The 18,470-nt window shown below is 46.5% G+C and overlaps 1 protein-coding gene across 1 annotated transcript in view; it reads right to left on the bottom strand.

Moving 5' to 3' along the window:
* Positions 1 to 18,470, bottom strand: part of LOC139419175 (2-hydroxyacylsphingosine 1-beta-galactosyltransferase-like) — a 99,928-nt gene that overhangs the window by 70,250 nt on the left and 11,208 nt on the right. The window contains exons 2-3 of the mRNA XM_071169172.1: positions 14,077 to 14,270; positions 8,760 to 9,398 (exon numbers count right to left, since the gene is read on the bottom strand). Of these exons, the coding sequence (XP_071025273.1) occupies positions 8,760 to 9,398; positions 14,077 to 14,268 (831 nt within the window). The 5' untranslated portion in view covers positions 14,269 to 14,270. The remainder of the gene's footprint in view (positions 1 to 8,759; positions 9,399 to 14,076; positions 14,271 to 18,470) is intronic.

The raw sequence follows: 18,470 nt of genomic DNA on the forward strand, positions 1-18,470 counted from the left end.
ATAGATATAACACTGGAGGAGACAAACCATAGATATAACACTGGAGGAGACCAACCATAGATATAACACTGGAGAAGACCAACCATAGATATAACACTGGAGGAGACCAACCATAGATATAACACTGGAGGATACCAACCATAGATATAACACTGGAGGAGACCAACCATAGATATAACGCAGGAGGAGACTAACCATAGATATAACACTGGAGGAGACCAACACTGAAGGAGACTAACACTGGAGGAGACCAACCATAGATATAACACTGGAGGAGACCAACCATAGATATAACAATGGAGGAGACCAACCATAGATATAACACTGGAGGAGACCAACACTGGAGGAGACCAACCATAGATATAACAATGGAGGAGACCAACCATAGATATAACACTGGAGGAGACCAACCATAGATATAACACTGGAGGAGACCAACACTGGAGGAGACCAACCATAGATATAACAATGGAGGAGACCAACCATAGATATAACACTGGAGGAGACCAACACTGGAGGAGACCAACCATAGATATAACAATGGAGGAGACCAACCATAGATATAACACTGGAGGAGACCAACACTGGAGGAGACCAACCATAGATATAACACTGGAGGAGACCAACCATAGATATAACACTGGAGGAGACCAACACTGGAGGAGACCAACCATAGATATAACACTGGAGGAGGCCAACCATAGATATAACACTGGAGGAGACCAACCATATATATAACACTGGAGGAGACCAACCATAGATATAACACTGGAGGAGACTAACACTGGAGGAGACCAACACTGGAGGAGACCAACACTGGAGGAGACCAACACTGGAGGAGACCAACCATAGATATAACACTGGAGGAGCCCAACCATAGATATAACACTGGAGGAGACCAACCATAGATATAACACTGGAGGAGACCAACCATAGATATAACACTGGAGGAGACCAACCATAGATATAACACTGGAGGAGCCCAACCATCGATATAACACTGGAGGAGCCCAACCATAGATATAACACTGGAGGAGACCAACCATAGATATAACACTGGAGGAGACCAACCATAGATATAACACTGGAGGAGACCAACCATAGATATAACACTGGAGGAGACAAACACTGTAGGAGACCAACCATAGATATAACACTGGAGGAGACCAACCATAGATATAACACTGGAGGAGACCAACCATAGATATAACACTGGAGGAGACCAACCATATATATAACACTGGAGGAGACCAACACTGGAGGAGACCAACACTGGAGGAGACTAACACTGGAGGAGACTAACACTGGAGGAGACTAACACTGGAGGAGACTAACACTGGAGGAGACCAACCATAGATATAACACTGGAGGAGACTAACACTGGAGGAGACTAACACTGGAGGAGACTAACACTGGAGGAGACCAACCATAGATATAACACTGGAGGAGACCAACACTGGAGGAGACCAACACTGGAGGAGACCAACACTGGAGGAGACCAACACTGGAGGGGACCAACCATAGATATAACACTGGAGGAGACCAACCATAGATATAACACTGGTGGAGACCAACACTGGAGGAGACTAACCATAGATATAACACTGGAAGAGACCAACCATAGATATAACCCTGGAGGAGACCAACACTGGAGGAGACCAACCATAGATATAACACTTGAGGAGGCCAACCATAGATATAACACTGGAGGAGACAAACCATAGATATAACACTGGAGGAGACCAACCATAGATATAACACTGGAGGAGACCAACCATAGATATAACACTGGAGGAGACCAACCATAGATATAACACTGGAGGATACCAACCATAGATATAACACTGGAGGAGACCAACCATAGATATAACGCAGGAGGAGACTAACCATAGATATAACACTGGAGGAGACCAACACTGAAGGAGACTAACACTGGAGGAGACCAACCATAGATATAACACTGGAGGAGACCAACCATAGATATAACAATGGAGGAGACCAACCATAGATATAACACTGGAGGAGACCAACACTGGAGGAGACCAACCATAGATATAACAATGGAGGAGACCAACCATAGATATAACACTGGAGGAGACCAACCATAGATATAACACTGGAGGAGACCAACACTGGAGGAGACCAACCATAGATATAACAATGGAGGAGACCAACCATAGATATAACACTGGAGGAGACCAACACTGGAGGAGACCAACCATAGATATAACAATGGAGGAGACCAACCATAGATATAACACTGGAGGAGACCAACCATAGATATAACACTGGAGGAGACCAACCATAGATATAACACTGGAGGAGACCAACACTGGAGGAGACCAACCATAGATATAACACTGGAGGAGGCCAACCATAGATATAACACTGGAGGAGACCAACCATATATATAACACTGGAGGAGACCAACCATAGATATAACACTGGAGGAGACTAACACTGGAGGAGACCAACACTGGAGGAGACCAACACTGGAGGAGACCAACACTGGAGGAGACCAACCATAGATATAACACTGGAGGAGCCCAACCATAGATATAACACTGGAGGAGACCAACCATAGATATAACACTGGAGGAGACCAACCATAGATATAACACTGGAGGAGACCAACCATAGATATAACACTGGAGGAGCCCAACCATAGATATAACACTGGAGGAGCCCAACCATAGATATAACACTGGAGGAGACCAACCATAGATATAACACTGGAGGAGACCAACCATAGATATAACACTGGAGGAGACCAACCATAGATATAACACTGGAGGAGACCAACCATAGATATAACACTGGAGGAGACCAACCATAGATATAACACTGGAGGAGACCAACCATAGATATAACACTGGAGGAGACCAACCATATATATAACACTGGAGGAGACCAACACTGGAGGAGACCAACACTGGAGGAGACTAACACTGGAGGAGACTAACACTGGAGGAGACTAACACTGGAGGAGACTAACACTGGAGGAGACTAACACTGGAGGAGACCAACCATAGATATAACACTGGAGGAGACTAACACTGGAGGAGACTAACACTGGAGGAGACTAACACTGGAGGAGACCAACCATAGATATAACACTGGAGGAGACCAACCATAGATATAACACTGGAGGAGACTAACCATAGATATAACACTGGAGGAGACCAACCATAGTTATAACACTGGAGGAGAACAACACTGGAGGAGACCAACACTGGAGGAGACCAACCATAGATATAACACTGGAGGAGACCAACACTGGAGGAGACCAACCATAGATATAACACTGGAGGAGACCAACACTGGAGGAGCCCAACCATAGATGTAACACTGGAGGAGACCAACACTGGAGGAGACCAACCATAGATATAACACTGGAGGAGAACAACACTGGAGGAGACCAACCATAGATATAACACTGGAGGAGACCAACACTGGAGGAGACCAACCATAGATGTAACACTGGAGGAGAACAACACTGGAGGAGACCAACACTGGAGGAGACCAATCATAGATATAACACTGGAGGAGACCAAACATAGATATAACACTGGAGGAGACCAACCATAGATATAACACTGGAGGAGACCAACACTGGAGGAGGCCAACACTGGAGGAGACCAAACACAGATATAACACTGGAGGAGACCAATACTAGAGGAGCCCAATACTGGAGGAAACCAACCATAGATGTAACACTGGAGGAGAACAACACTGGAGGAGACCAACACTGGAGGAGACCAACCATAGATATAACACTGGAGGAGACCAACCATAGATATAACACTGGAGGAGACCAACCATAGATATAACACTGGAGGAGACCAACACTGGAGGAGACCAACCATAGATATAACACTGGAGGAGACCAACCATAGATATAACACTGGAGGAGACAAAACATAGATATAACACTGGAGGAGACCAACCATAGATATAACACTGGAGGAGACCAACACTGGAGGAGACTAGCCATAGATATAACACTGGAGGAGACCAACACTGGAGGAGACCAACCATAGATATAACACTGGAGGAGACCAACCATAGATATAACACTGGAGGAGACAAAACATAGATATAACACTGGAGGAGACCAACCATAGATATAACACTGGAGGAGACCAACACTGGAGGAGACCAACCATAGATATAACACTGTAGGAGCCCAACCATTGATATACCACTGGAGGAGACCAACACTGGAGGAGACCAAAACTGGAGGAGACCAAACACAGATATAGCACTGGAGGAGACCAAACATAGATATAACACTGGAGGAGACCAACCATAGATATAACACTGGAGGAGACCAACACTGGAGGAGACCAATCATAGATATAACACTGGAGGAGACCAAACATAGATATAACACTGGAGGAGACCAACCATAGATATAACACTGGAGGAGACCAACACTGGAGGAGACCAAACACAGATATAACACTGGAGGAGACCAATCATAGATATAACACTGGAGGCGACCAAACATAGATATAACACTGGAGGAGACCAACCATAGATATAACACTGGAGGAGTCCAACACTGGAGGAGGCCAACACTGGAGGAGACCAAACACAGATATAACACTGGGGGAGACCAATACTAGAGGAGCCCAACACTGGAGGAGACCAACCATAGATGTAACACTGGAGGAGAACAACACTGGAGGAGACCAACACTGGAGGAGGACAACCATAGATATAACACTGGAGGAGAACAACCATAGATATAACACTGGAGGAGACCAACACTGGAGGAGACCAACCATAGATATAACACTGGAGGAGACCAACCATAGATATAACACTGGAGGAGACCAACCATAGATATAACACTGGAGGAGACCAACACTGGAGGAGACCAACCATAGATATAACACTGGAGGAGACCAACCATAGATATAACACCGGAGGAGACTAACCATAGATATAACACTGGAGGAGACCAACACTGGAGGAGACCAACACTGGAGTAGACTAACCATAGATATAACACTGGAGGAGACCAACACTGGAGGAGACCAACCATAGATATAACACTGGAGGAGACCAACACTGGAGGAGACCAACCATAGATATAACACTGTAGGAGCCCAACCATAGATATAACACTGGAGGAGACCAACACTGGAGGAGACCAACCATAGATATAACACTTGAGGAGACCAACACTGGAGGAGACCAACCATAGATATTACACTGGAGGAGAACCAACCATACATATAACACTGGAGGAGACTAACCATAGATATAACACTGGAGGAGACCAACAATAGATATAACACTGGAGGAGACCAACCATAGATATAACACTGGAGGAGACCAAACATAGATATAACACTGGAGGAGACCAACCATAGATATAACACTGGAGGAGACCAACACTGGAAGAGACCAATCATATATATAACACTGGAGGAGACCAATCATAGATATAACACTGGAGGAGACCAACCATAGATATAACACTGGAGGAGTCCAACACTGGAGGAGACCACCCATAGATATAACACTGGAGGAGAACAACACTGGAGGAGACCAACACTGGAGGAGACCAACACTGGAGGAGACCAACCATAGATATAACACTGGAGGAGACCAACCATATATATAACACTGGAGGAGACCAACACTGGAGGAGACCAACCATAGATATAACACTGGAGGAGACCAACCGTAGATATAACACTGGAGGAGACAAACCATAGATATAACACCGGAGGAGACTAACCATAGATATAACACTGGAGGAGACCAACACTGGAGGAGACCAACACTGGAGGAGACTAACCATAGATATAACACTGGAGGAGACCAACACTGGAGGAGACCAACCATAGATATAACACTGGAGGAGACCAACACTGGAGGAGACCAACCATAGATATAACACTGTAGGAGCCCAACCATAGATATAACACTGGAGGAGACCAACACTGGAGGAGACCAACCATAGATATAACACTTGAGGAGACCAACACTGGAGGAGACCAACCATAGATATTACACTGGAGGAGAACCAACCATACATATAACACTGGAGGAGACTAACCATAGATATAACACTGGAGGAGACCAACAATAGATATAACACTGGAGGAGACCAACCATAGATATAACACTGGAGGAGACCAAACATAGATATAACACTGGAGGAGACCAACCATAGATATAACACTGGAGGAGACCAACACTGGAAGAGACCAATCATATATATAACACTGGAGGAGACCAATCATAGATATAACACTGGAGGAGACAAACCATAGATATAACACTGGAGGAGTCCAACACTGGAGGAGACCACCCATAGATATAACACTGGAGGAGAACAACACTGGAGGAGACCAACACTGGAGGAGACCAACACTGGAGGAGACCAACCATAGATATAACACTGGAGGAGACCAACCATATATATAACACTGGAGGAGACCAACACTGGAGGAGACCAACCATAGATATAACACTGGAGGAGACCAACCGTAGATATAACACTGGAGGAGACAAAACATAGATATAACACTGGAGGAGACCAACCATAGATATAACACTGGAGGAGACCAACACTGGAGGAGACCAACCATAGATATAACACTGGAGAGACCAACACTGGAGTAGACCAACCTTAGATATAACACTGGAGGAGACCAATACTGGAGGAGACCAACCATAGATATAACACTGGAGGAGACCAACCATAGATATAACACTGGAGGAGCCCAACCATAGATATAACACTGGAGGAGACCAACCATAGATATAACACTGGAGCAGACCAACACTGGAGGAGACCAATAATAGATATAACACTGGAGGAAACCAACACTGGAGGAGACCAACACTGGAGGAGACCAACACTGGAGGAGACCAACACTGGAGGAGACCAACCATAGATATAACACTGGAGGAGACCAACCATAGATATAACACTGGTGGAGACCAACACTGGAGGAGACCAACCATAGATATAACACTGGAGGAGACCAACCATAGATATAACCCTGGAGGAGACCAACACTGGAGGAGACCAACCATAGATATAACACTTGAGGAGGCCAACCATAGATATAACACTGGAGGAGACCAACCATAGATATAACACTGGAGGAGACCAACCATAGATATAACACTGGAGGAGACCAACCATAGATATAACACTGGAGGATACCAACCATAGATATAACACTGGAGGAGACCAACCATAGATATAACGCAGGAGGAGACTAACCATAGATATAACACTGGAGGAGACCAACACTGAAGGAGACTAACACTGGAGGAGACTAAACATAGATATAACACTGGAGGAGGCCAACCATAGATATAACAATGGAGGAGACCAACCATAGATATAACACTGGAGGAGACCAACACTGGAGGAGACCAACCATAGATATAACACTGGAGGAGACCAACCATAGATATAACACTGGAGGAGACCAACACTGGAGGAGACCAACCATAGATAAAACAATGGAGGAGACCAACCATAGATATAACACTGGAGGAGACCAACACTGGAGGAGACCAACCATAGATATAACAATGGTGGAGACCAACCATAGATATAACACTGGAGGAGACCAACACTGGAGGAGACCAACCATAGATATAACACTGGAGGAGACCAACCATAGATATAATACTGGAGGAGACCAACACTGGAGGAGACCAACCATAGATATAACACTGGAGGAGACCAACCATAGATATAACACTGGAGGAGGCCAACCATAGATATAACACTGGAGGAGACCAACCATATATATAACACTGGAGGAGACCAACCATAGATATAACACTGGAGGAGACTAACACTGGAGGAGACCAACACTGGAGGAGACCAACACTGGAGGAGACCAACCATAGATATAACACTGGAGGAGCCCAACCATAGATATAACACTGGAGGAGACCAACCATAGATATAACACTGGAGGAGACCAACCATAGATATAACACTGGAGGAGACCAACCATAGATATAACACTGGAGGAGCCCAACCATAGATATAACACTGGAGGAGCCCAACCATAGATATAACACTGGAGGAGACCAACCATAGATATAACACTGGAGGAGACCAACCATAGATATAACACTGGAGGAGACCAACCATAGATATAACACTGGAGGAGACAAACACTGTAGGAGACCAACCATAGATATAACACTGGAGGAGACCAACCATAGATATAACACTGGAGGAGACCAACCATATATATAACACTGGAGGAGACCAACACTGGAGGAGACCAACACTGGAGGAGACTAACACTGGAGGAGACTAACACTGGAGGAGACTAACACTGGAGGAGACTAACACTGGAGGAGACTAACACTGGAGGAGACTAACACTGGAGGAGACCAACCATAGATATAACACTGGAGGAGACTAACACTGGAGGAGACTAACACTGGAGGAGACTAACACTGGAGGAGACCAACCATAGATATAACACTGGAGGAGACCAACCATAGATATAACACTGGAGGAGACTAACCATAGATATAACACTGGAGGAGACCAACCATAGATATAACACTGGAGGAGACCCAACACTGGAGGAGACCAACACTGTTGAGGTTAGTACACACAAAACACAGGTGTGTGTGTGTGTGTGTGTGTGTGTGTGTGTGTGTGTGTGTGTGTGTGTGTGTGTGTGTGTGTGTGTGTGTGTGTGTGTGTGTGTGTGTGTGTGTGTGTGTGTGTGTGTGTGTGTGTGTATACTAACCTGAGGTAACGGGCTGGCAGGTTTGGTCAGTATCCCCCCTACATAGACAACATGTGGTAGAGTGGGCCTCGGGAACTCCAGGGCCAGATCAGTAGACAACATCCATAGCCTGCTCCCCTGAACCAGATCCTGCATGGCCACCCGCGGCTCCACGCCGTGCTTCCTCATGATGCGCTCATACTTAGGCAACACCAGGTACTGAACACCGAACCGGGATACCAGGTACACCGCCGTGTTGGTAATCCTCTGGACTAGAGACATCTGATCGGTGAGGAGAGAGTTGAACTCTGGGACGTACGAGAGAGGGGCAGGAGCCCCGACCTCCGCCGGGTACCATAGGCCCGTGGAAAAGACAGCGTAGGGAACCCCGAGGATGTGAGCGATCACGAACCCACACATCTCGTTGGGGTCGACCAATAAAAGGTCAAAGTTGGCATCCTTGAGTCGGGTCATGACCTCTTTGTTTCCCACGACGGCGTCGCAGTTCTGGGCGTAGTGGTCGAGGATGTCGAAGAGTTCCAACGCCGTGAGACGACCAGAGAAGATGTTGCTGACCTTGGACTGGAGGAAACTGTCGGCTGTGGAGGAGTTGAAGATGCCTGGGTAACGCTGGAAGGTGTAGTGGGGGGAGGGGGGCACCTAGAGGAGAGGAGAGGAGAGGAGAGGAGAGGCTTTATTATCCCAAGGGGCAATATAGTAACATGTACACAGCTAACAGTACTAGACTACTACAGCTAACAGTACTAGACTACTACAGCTAACAGTACTAGACTACTACAGCTAACAGTACTAGGCTACTACAGCTAACAGTACTAGGCTACTAGGTTACTACAGCTGACAGTAATAGGCCCTCAGAATGTATTATACACGAGGAGTCTCTATAAGGGCGCTGGGAGCCCCTCAGCATAGACAGCTAACAGGTTCTAGATGTAGCTCCCCTGATCAACAGCTAACAGGTTCTAGAGGTAGCTCTCCTGATCAACAGCTAACAGGTTCTAGAGGTAGCTCCCCTGATCAACAGCTAACAGGTTCTAGTGGCAGCTCTCCTGATCAACAGCTAACAGGTTCTAGAGGTAGCTCCCCTCATCAACAACTAACAGGTTCCAGAGGTAGCTCTCCTGATCAACAGCTAACAGGTTCTAGAGGCAGCTCCCCTGATCAACAGCTAACAGGTTTCAGAGGTAGCTCTCCTGATCAACAGCTAACAGGTTCTAGCGGTAGCTCCCCTGATCAACAGCTAACAGGTTCTAGAGGCAGTTCTCTGATCAACAGCTAACAGGTTCCAGAGGTAGCTCTCCTGATCAACAGCTAACAGGTTCCAGAGGTAGCTCCTCTGATCAACAACTAACAGCTTCTAGAGGTAGCTCTCCTGATCAACAGCTAACAGGTTCTAGAGGCAGCTCTCTTGATCAACAGCTAACAGGTTCTAGAGGCAGCTCCTCTGATCAACAACTAACAGCTTCTAGAGGTAGCTCTCCTGATCAACAGCTAACAGGTTCTTGAGGTAGCTCCCCTGATCAACAGCTAACAGGTTATAGAGGCAGCTCTCCTGATCAACAGCTAACAGGTTCCAGAGGTAGCTCTCCTGATCAACCGCTAACAGCTTCTAGAGGTAGCTCCCCTCATCAACAGCTAACAGGTTCTAGAGGTAGCTCTCCTGATCAACAACTAACAGGTTCTAGAGGCAGCTCCCCTGATCAACAGCTAACAGGTTCTAGAGGCAGCTCCCTTCATCAACAGCTAACAGGTTCTAGAGGTAGCTCCCCTGATCAACAGCTAACAAGTTCTAGAGGCAGCTCCCCTGATCAACAGCTAACAGGTTCTAGAGGTAGCTCTCCTGATCAACAACTAACAGGTTCTAGAGGCAGCTCCCCTGATCAACAGCTAACAGGTTCTAGAGGCAGCTCCCTTCATCAACAGCTAACAGGTTCTAGAGGTAGCTCCCCTGATCAACAGCTAACAAGTTCTAGAGGCAGCTCCCCTGATCAACAGCTAACAGGTTCTAGAGGTAGCTCCCCTGATCAACAGCTAACAGGTTCTAGAGGTAGCTCCCCTGATCAACAGCTAACAGGTTCTAGAGGTAGCTCCCCTCATCAACAACTAACACGTTCTAGAGGTAGCTCCCCTGATCAACAACTAACACGTTCCAGAGGTAGCTCCCCTGATCAACAGCTAACAGGTTCTAGAGGTAGCTCCCCTCATCAACAACTAACACGTTCTAGAGGTAGCTCCCCTCATCAACAGCTAACAGGTTCTAGAGGTAGCTCCCCTCATCAACAACTAACACGTTCTAGAGGTAGCTCCCCTGATTTGTCTGTCTCACCCTCTACACTAACACATCATGTGGGGAATTAACCCTGGGAGAATATATTTAAGAGTTTTTTTTGGAAAACGTGGCCAACTGAGGGAGATTTTAAGGAAATGTGTTTTAGTAAAATGTTCAGTTTAAATTGTTAAATGTAGTCATTGTGCATAGAGTCGTTTGGTTTGTTAAACTTTGAAATCAGTGGTTTTTCTTAGGCAGACATTTTAAGTAAAAAAATAGCAATTCTGTTACCGTGGAAATGACCTTTCGTTCATTACAATGACCCTGCTACTTAGTATCACAATGATACCTGGCCCACCTCTGACACCTCTGACCCTGCTACTTAGTAACACAATGTTACCTGGCCCACCTCTGACACCAATGACCCTGCTACTTAGTATCACAATGTTACCTGGCCCACATCTGACATCAATGACCCTGCTACTTAGTATCACAATGTTACCTGGCCCACCTCTGACACCAATGACCCTGCTACTTAGTAACACAATGTTACCTAGCCCACATCTGACACCAATGACCCTTCTACTTAGTATCACAATGTTACCTGGCCCACCTCTGACACCAATGACACTGCTACTTAGTAACACAATGTTACCTGGCCCACCTCTGACATCAATGACCCTGCTACTTAGTATCACAATGTTACCTGGCCCACATCTGACATCAATGACCCTGCTACTTAGTATCACAATGTTACCTGGCCCACCTCTGACACCTCTGACCCTGCTACTTAGTAACACAATGTTACCTAGCCCACATCTGACACCAATGACCCTTCTACTTAGTATCACAATGTTACCTGGCCCACCTCTGACACCAATGACCCTGCTACTTAGTAACACAATGTTACCTGGCCCACCTCTGACACCAATGACCCTTCTACTTAGTATCACAATGTTACCTGGCCCACCTCTGATACCAATGACCCTGCTACTTAGTAACACAATGTTACTTGGCCCAGCTCTGACACCACATACCCTGCTACTTAGTAACACAATGTTACCTGGCCCACCTCTGACCCTCTACTAAGTAACACAATGTTACCTGGCCCACCTCTGACCCTCTACTTAGTAACACAATGTTACCTGGCCCACCTCTGACACCAATGATCCTGCTACTTAGTATCACAATGTTACCTGGCCCACCTCTGACACCAATGACACTGCTACTTAGTAACTCAATGTTACCTGGCCCACCGCTGACACCAATGACCCTGCTACTTAGTAACACAATGTTACCTGGCCCGCCTCTGACACCAATGACCCTGCTACTTAGTAACACAATGTTACCTGGCCCACCTCTGACCCTCTACTAAGTAACACAATGTTACCTGGCCCACCTCTGACCCTCTACTTAGTAACACAATGTTACCTGGCCCACCCCTGACACCAATGATCCTGCTACTTAGTATCACAATGTTACCTGGCCCACCTCTAACACCAATGACCCTGCTACTTAGTAACACAATGTTACCTGGCCCACCTCTGACCCTCTACTTAGTAACACAATGTTACCTGGCCCACCTCTGACACCAATGACCCTCTACTTAGTAACACAATGTTACCTGGCCCACCTCTGACACCAATGATCCTTCTACTTAGTGACACAATGTTACCTGGCCCACCTCTGACACCAATGACCCTTCTACTTAGTATCACAATGTTACCTGGCCCACCTCTGACACCAATGATCCTTCTACTTAGTATCACAATGTTACCTGGCCCACCTCTGACACCAATGATCTTTCTACTTAGTAACACAATGTTACCTGGCCCACCTCTGACACCAATGACCCTTCTACTTAGTAACACAATGATACCTGGCCCCCCCCTGACACCAATGATCCTGCTACTTAGTATCACAATGTTACCTGGCCCACCTCTGACACCAATGACCCTGCTACTTAGTAACACAATGTTACCTGGCCCACCTCTGACCCTCTACTTAGTAACACAATGTTACCTGGCCCACCTCTGACACCAATGACCCTCTACTTAGTAACACAATGTTACCTGGCCCACCTCTGACACCAATGATCCTGCTACTTAGTAACACAATGATACCTGGCCCACCTCTGACACCAATGACCCTTCTACTTAGTAACACAATGTTACCTGGCCCACCTCTGACACCAATGATCCTTCTACTTAGTAACACAATATTACCTGGCCCACCTCTGACACCAATGACCCTGCTACTTAGTAACACAATGTTACCTGGCCCACCTCTGACAACAATGAACCTGCTACTTAGTAACACAATGTTACCTGGCCCACCTCTGACACCAATGACCCTGCTACTTAGTAACACAATGTTACCTGGCCCACCTCTGACTCTCTACTTAGTAACACAATGTTACCTGGCCCACCTCGGACACCTCTGACCCTCTACTAAGTAACACAATGTTACCTGGCCCACCTCTGACCCTCTACTAAGTAACACAATGTTACCTGGCCCACCTCGGACACCAATGACCCTGCTACTTAGTAACACAATGTTACCTGGCCCACCTCGGACACCTCTGACCCTCTACTAAGTAACACAATGTTACCTGGCCCACCTCTGACCCTGCTACTTAGTAACACAATGTTACCTGGCCCACCTCTGACTCTCTACTTAGTAACACAATGTTACCTGGCCCACCTCGGACACCTCTGACCCTCTACTAAGTAACACAATGTTACCTGGCCCACCTCTGACCCTCTACTAAGTAACACAATGTTACCTGGCCCACCTCGGACACCAATGACCCTGCTACTTAGTAACACAATGTTACCTGGCCCACCTCTGACCCTCTACTAAGTAACACAATGTTACCTGGCCCACCTCGGACACCAATGACCCTGCTACTTAGTAACACAATGTTACCTGGCCCACCTCTGACCCTCTACTTAGTAACACACTGATACCTGGCCCACCTCTGACCCTCTACTTAGTAACACAATGTTACCTGGCCCACCTCTGACCCTATATTTAGTAACACAATGTTACCTGGCGCCCCTCTGACAGCAGGATGGAAGTATCATGTCCCTGGAGGTGGAGTTCTGTGGCCAGGGTCTTGAAGATGTAGAGATGGGACTCAAACATGATGGGAGGGACTACGATGATCCTGGAGGACCAGCATGCACTGGGGTACAGGGAGAGGTGGAGGAGGAGGGAGAGGAGTGACGGGGGAGGGTGCATGGCTGGGAGGAACAGCGGGGAAGGGAGGAGAGGAAGAGAGAAAAAAATGAGTTAGTTGTCATAACAACAAGAGGAGGACAGAACACGTATTTATCAGGCTGTATCAGGATCAATAACATCAGGACAGAACACATATTTATCAGGATCAATAACATCAGGACAGAACACATATTTATCAGGCTGTATCAGGATCAATAACATCAGGACAGAACACATATTTATCAGGCTGTATCAGGATCAATAACATCAGGACAGAACACATATTTATCAGGATCAATAACATCAGGACAGAACACATATTTATCAGGATCAATAACATCAGGACAGAACACATATTTATCAGGCTGTATCAGGATCAATAACATCAGGACAGAACACATATTTATCAGGCTGTATCAGGATCAATAACATCAGGACAGAACACATATTTATCAGGATCAATAACATCAGGACAGAACACATATTTATCAGGCTGTATCAGGATCAATAACATCAGGACAGAACACATATTTATCAGGCTGTATCAGGATCAATAACATCAGGACAGAACACATATTTATCAGGATCAATAACATCAGGACAGAACACATATTTATCAGGATCAATAACATCAGGACAGAACACATATTTATCAGGCTGTATCAGGATCAGTAACATCAGGACAGAACACATATTTATCAGGCTGTATCAGGATCAATAACATCAGGACAGAACACATTTATCAGGCTGAATCAGGATCAATAACAGGATCAATAACATCTCTCTTTCCCTCTTTCCCTCTTGCCATACTGTTGAATCTAACACTCAGAACCCAGTTTACAGCCTGTGTGTGTGTGTGTGTGTGTGTGTGTGTGTGTGTGTGTGTGTGTGTGTGTGTGTGTGTGTGTGTGTGTGTGTGTGTGTGTGTGTGTGTGTGTGTGTGTGTGTGTGACTAAATGGTCTAAGTATACAATAGGTAACTGATTAGTGGTTAGGAGGCGTTTTGAGGGTGTGTTGTCAGACTCATGATGTGTGAGCTCCAAATGTTTCCCTGTTCCCTTCATAGTGCACTACTTTAGACCAGAGTCCTATGGAACCCTGTTCCCTTCATAGTGCACTACTTTAGACCAGAATCCTATGGAACCCTGTTCCCTTCATAGTGCACTACTTTAGACCAGGGCCTTATGGGGGATAATATGCCATTTGGGATTCAGATATGTGTATCTGACAGGCTTTCTAACAGCGGGTCACCTGTGGCACCGTGATCTGTGTGTGAGTGGTAGAGGTTTTGTTAGGAAGCGATAGACGTGACCTGGTAAGATTATGTCTCTCTCTCTCTCTCTCTCTCTCTCTCTCTCTCTCTCTCTCTCTCTCTCCCTCTCTCTCTCTCCCTCCCTCCCTCCCTCCCATTGGCAGCGCCTGATCCCAGATAAAGTAGGAATTGTTGTTGTTTCAGGTTATGATTACTGCTTGGATAACCTTATCTAACCTTACTGCTTGGATAACCTCATCTACTATTCCGAATTGATGAATGTTTTATTCTTTATGTGGTGCAGAACACCGGAAGAATCAGCACTGAATTATCACCCTGAATGAGTGGAAGAATCAGCACTGAATTATCACCCTGAATCAGGGGAAGAATCAGCACTGAATTATCACCCTGAATCAGTGGAAGAATCAGCACTGAATTATCACCCTGAATCAGTGGAAGAATCAGCACTGAATTATCACCCTGAATCAGTGGAAGAATCAGCACTGAATTATCACCCTGAATCAGTGGAAGAATCAGCACTGAATTATCACCCTGAATCAGTGGAAGAATCAGCACTGAATTATCAGCACGGTAGCAACACAACATGACAACACAGCATGGTAGCAACACAACATGACAACACAGCATGGTAGCAACACATGACAACACAGCACGGTAGCAACACAGCATGACAGCAACATGGTAGCAACACAATATGGTAGCAGCACAAAACACAGTACAAACATTATTGGGCCCAGACAACAGCACAAAGGGCAAGAAGGTAGAGACAACAATACATCACACAAAGCAGCCACAACTGTCAGTAAGAGTGTCCATGATTGAGTCTTTGAATGAAGAGATGGAGATAAAACTGTCCAGTTTGAGTGTTTGTTGCAGGTCGTTCCAGTCGCTAGCTGCAGAGAACTGAAAAGAGGAGCGACCCAGGGATGTGTGTGCTTTGGGGACCGTTAACAGAATGTGACTGGCAGAACGGGTGTTGGATGTGGAGGATGAGGGCTGCAGTAGATATCTCAGATAGGGGGGGAGTGAACAGGTGTTGTATGTGGAGGATGAGGGCTGCAGTAGATATCTCAGATAGGGGTGTGTGAGGCCTAAGAGGGTTTTATAAATAACCATCAACCAGTGGGTCTTGCGACGGGTATACAGAGATGATCAGAGTGCAGTGATGTGTCCTAGTGAGAAGTGAGAAGCTTCCTTCTGAGTGGACAGCTTGATGACAACCAGTCAATATTCAGGTCCCTGAGAAAGAAGACCTCTCTGTTTACATCACATACAGTATCAAGCATTTCACACATATTATTTAGATACTGACTGTTACTGGCAACACCCCAAAAGAAGGACAACATTCCTGCCAGCCTGCTACCGTTGACACCAGACAGGAAGGACAACATTCCCCCCAGCCTGCTACCGTTGACACCAGACAGGAAGGACAACATTCCCCCCAGCCTGCTACCGTTGACACCAGACAGGAAGGACAACATTCCCCCCAGCCTGCTACCATTGACACCAGACAGGAAGGACAACATTCCCCCCAGCCTGCTACCGTTGACACCAGACAGGAAGGACAACATTCCCCCCAGCCTGCTACCGTTGACACCAGACAGGAAGGACAACATTCCCCCCAGCCTGCTACCGTTGACACCAGACAGGAAGAACAACATTCCCCCCAGCCTGCTACCGTTGACACCAGACAGGAAGGACAACATTCCCCCCAGCCGGCTACCGTTGACACCAGACAGGAAGGACAACATTCCCCCCACCAACACCACTTCCCCCAGCCTGCTACCGTTGACACCAGACAGGAAGGACTGTTAGTACTTGGTGGCCTATAGCAACACCCCAACAGAAGGAAAACATTCCCCCCACTTGCTACCGTTGACACCAGACAGGAAGGACAACATTCCCCCCACCATTACACCACCTCCCCCAGCCTGCTACCGTTGACACCAGACAGGAAGGACAACATTCCCCCCACCATTACACCACCTCCCCCAGCCTGCTACCGTTGACACCAGACAGGAAGGACAACATTGCCCCCACCAACACCACCTCCCCAGTCTGTACCGTTGACACCAGACAGGAAGGGGCTACGGATTGATGCTGCTTACGCCAAATCCTGACTCTGCCATCAGCGTGACGCAACAGGAACCTGAATTCGTCGGGGGGACCGAGGAATGTTTTTCGACTACTCAATTGTCCAGCGTTGGTGATGACCCAGTGACAGGGACACCTTGTTTTTAGCTGATAGGAGAGGAACCCCGATGTGGTCGTCTGTAGCCAATCCGTATCCAGGACCGACGAGTTGTGTGTTCCCGAGATGCCGTTCTGCACACCACTGTTGTACTGCACCGTTATTTGTCTGTTAGCTACTCTAGTTCCACCTTGGAGCTGATTTCGCCCACTAGGGCTGTCGCTGACTGGATGTTATTTGTCTGTTAGCTATTCTAGTTCCACCTTGGAGCTGATTTCGCCCACTAGGGCTGTCGCTGACTGGATGTTATTTGTCTGTTAGCTATTCTAGTTCCACCTTGGAGCTGATTTCGCCCACTAGGGCTGTCGCTGACTGGATGTTTTTTGTTTGCCGCACCAACCCTAGAAAGTGTTGTGCGGGAAAAGCCCAGGAGTCCAGCTCTTTTCTGAGACACTGGATCAGGCTTGCCTGGCAGCGGAGATCAGACCACGTTCAAAGTCGCTTAGGTCCCTCGCCCCTTCTAATAGTCAACGGAACAGTAACTGAATGCCTCGAAGCCTGTCTGCCTGATTTATATAGCAAGACACAGCCACGTGACTCACTGTCTATAGGACTGTGTATTTAGAGTTTTTGAATTTTAGAGTTTTAGAATTTAGAATATTGTGTATTTAGAGGTTTAGAATTTTAGAATTTAGTTTTAGAATTTGGAATATTGTATATTTAGAGGTTTAGAATTTTAGAATTTAGTTTTAGAATTTG

Source organism: Oncorhynchus clarkii, chromosome 10 (genome assembly GCF_045791955.1).
Source record: "Oncorhynchus clarkii lewisi isolate Uvic-CL-2024 chromosome 10, UVic_Ocla_1.0, whole genome shotgun sequence".
NCBI classification, from domain to species: Eukaryota; Metazoa; Chordata; class Actinopteri; order Salmoniformes; family Salmonidae; genus Oncorhynchus; species Oncorhynchus clarkii.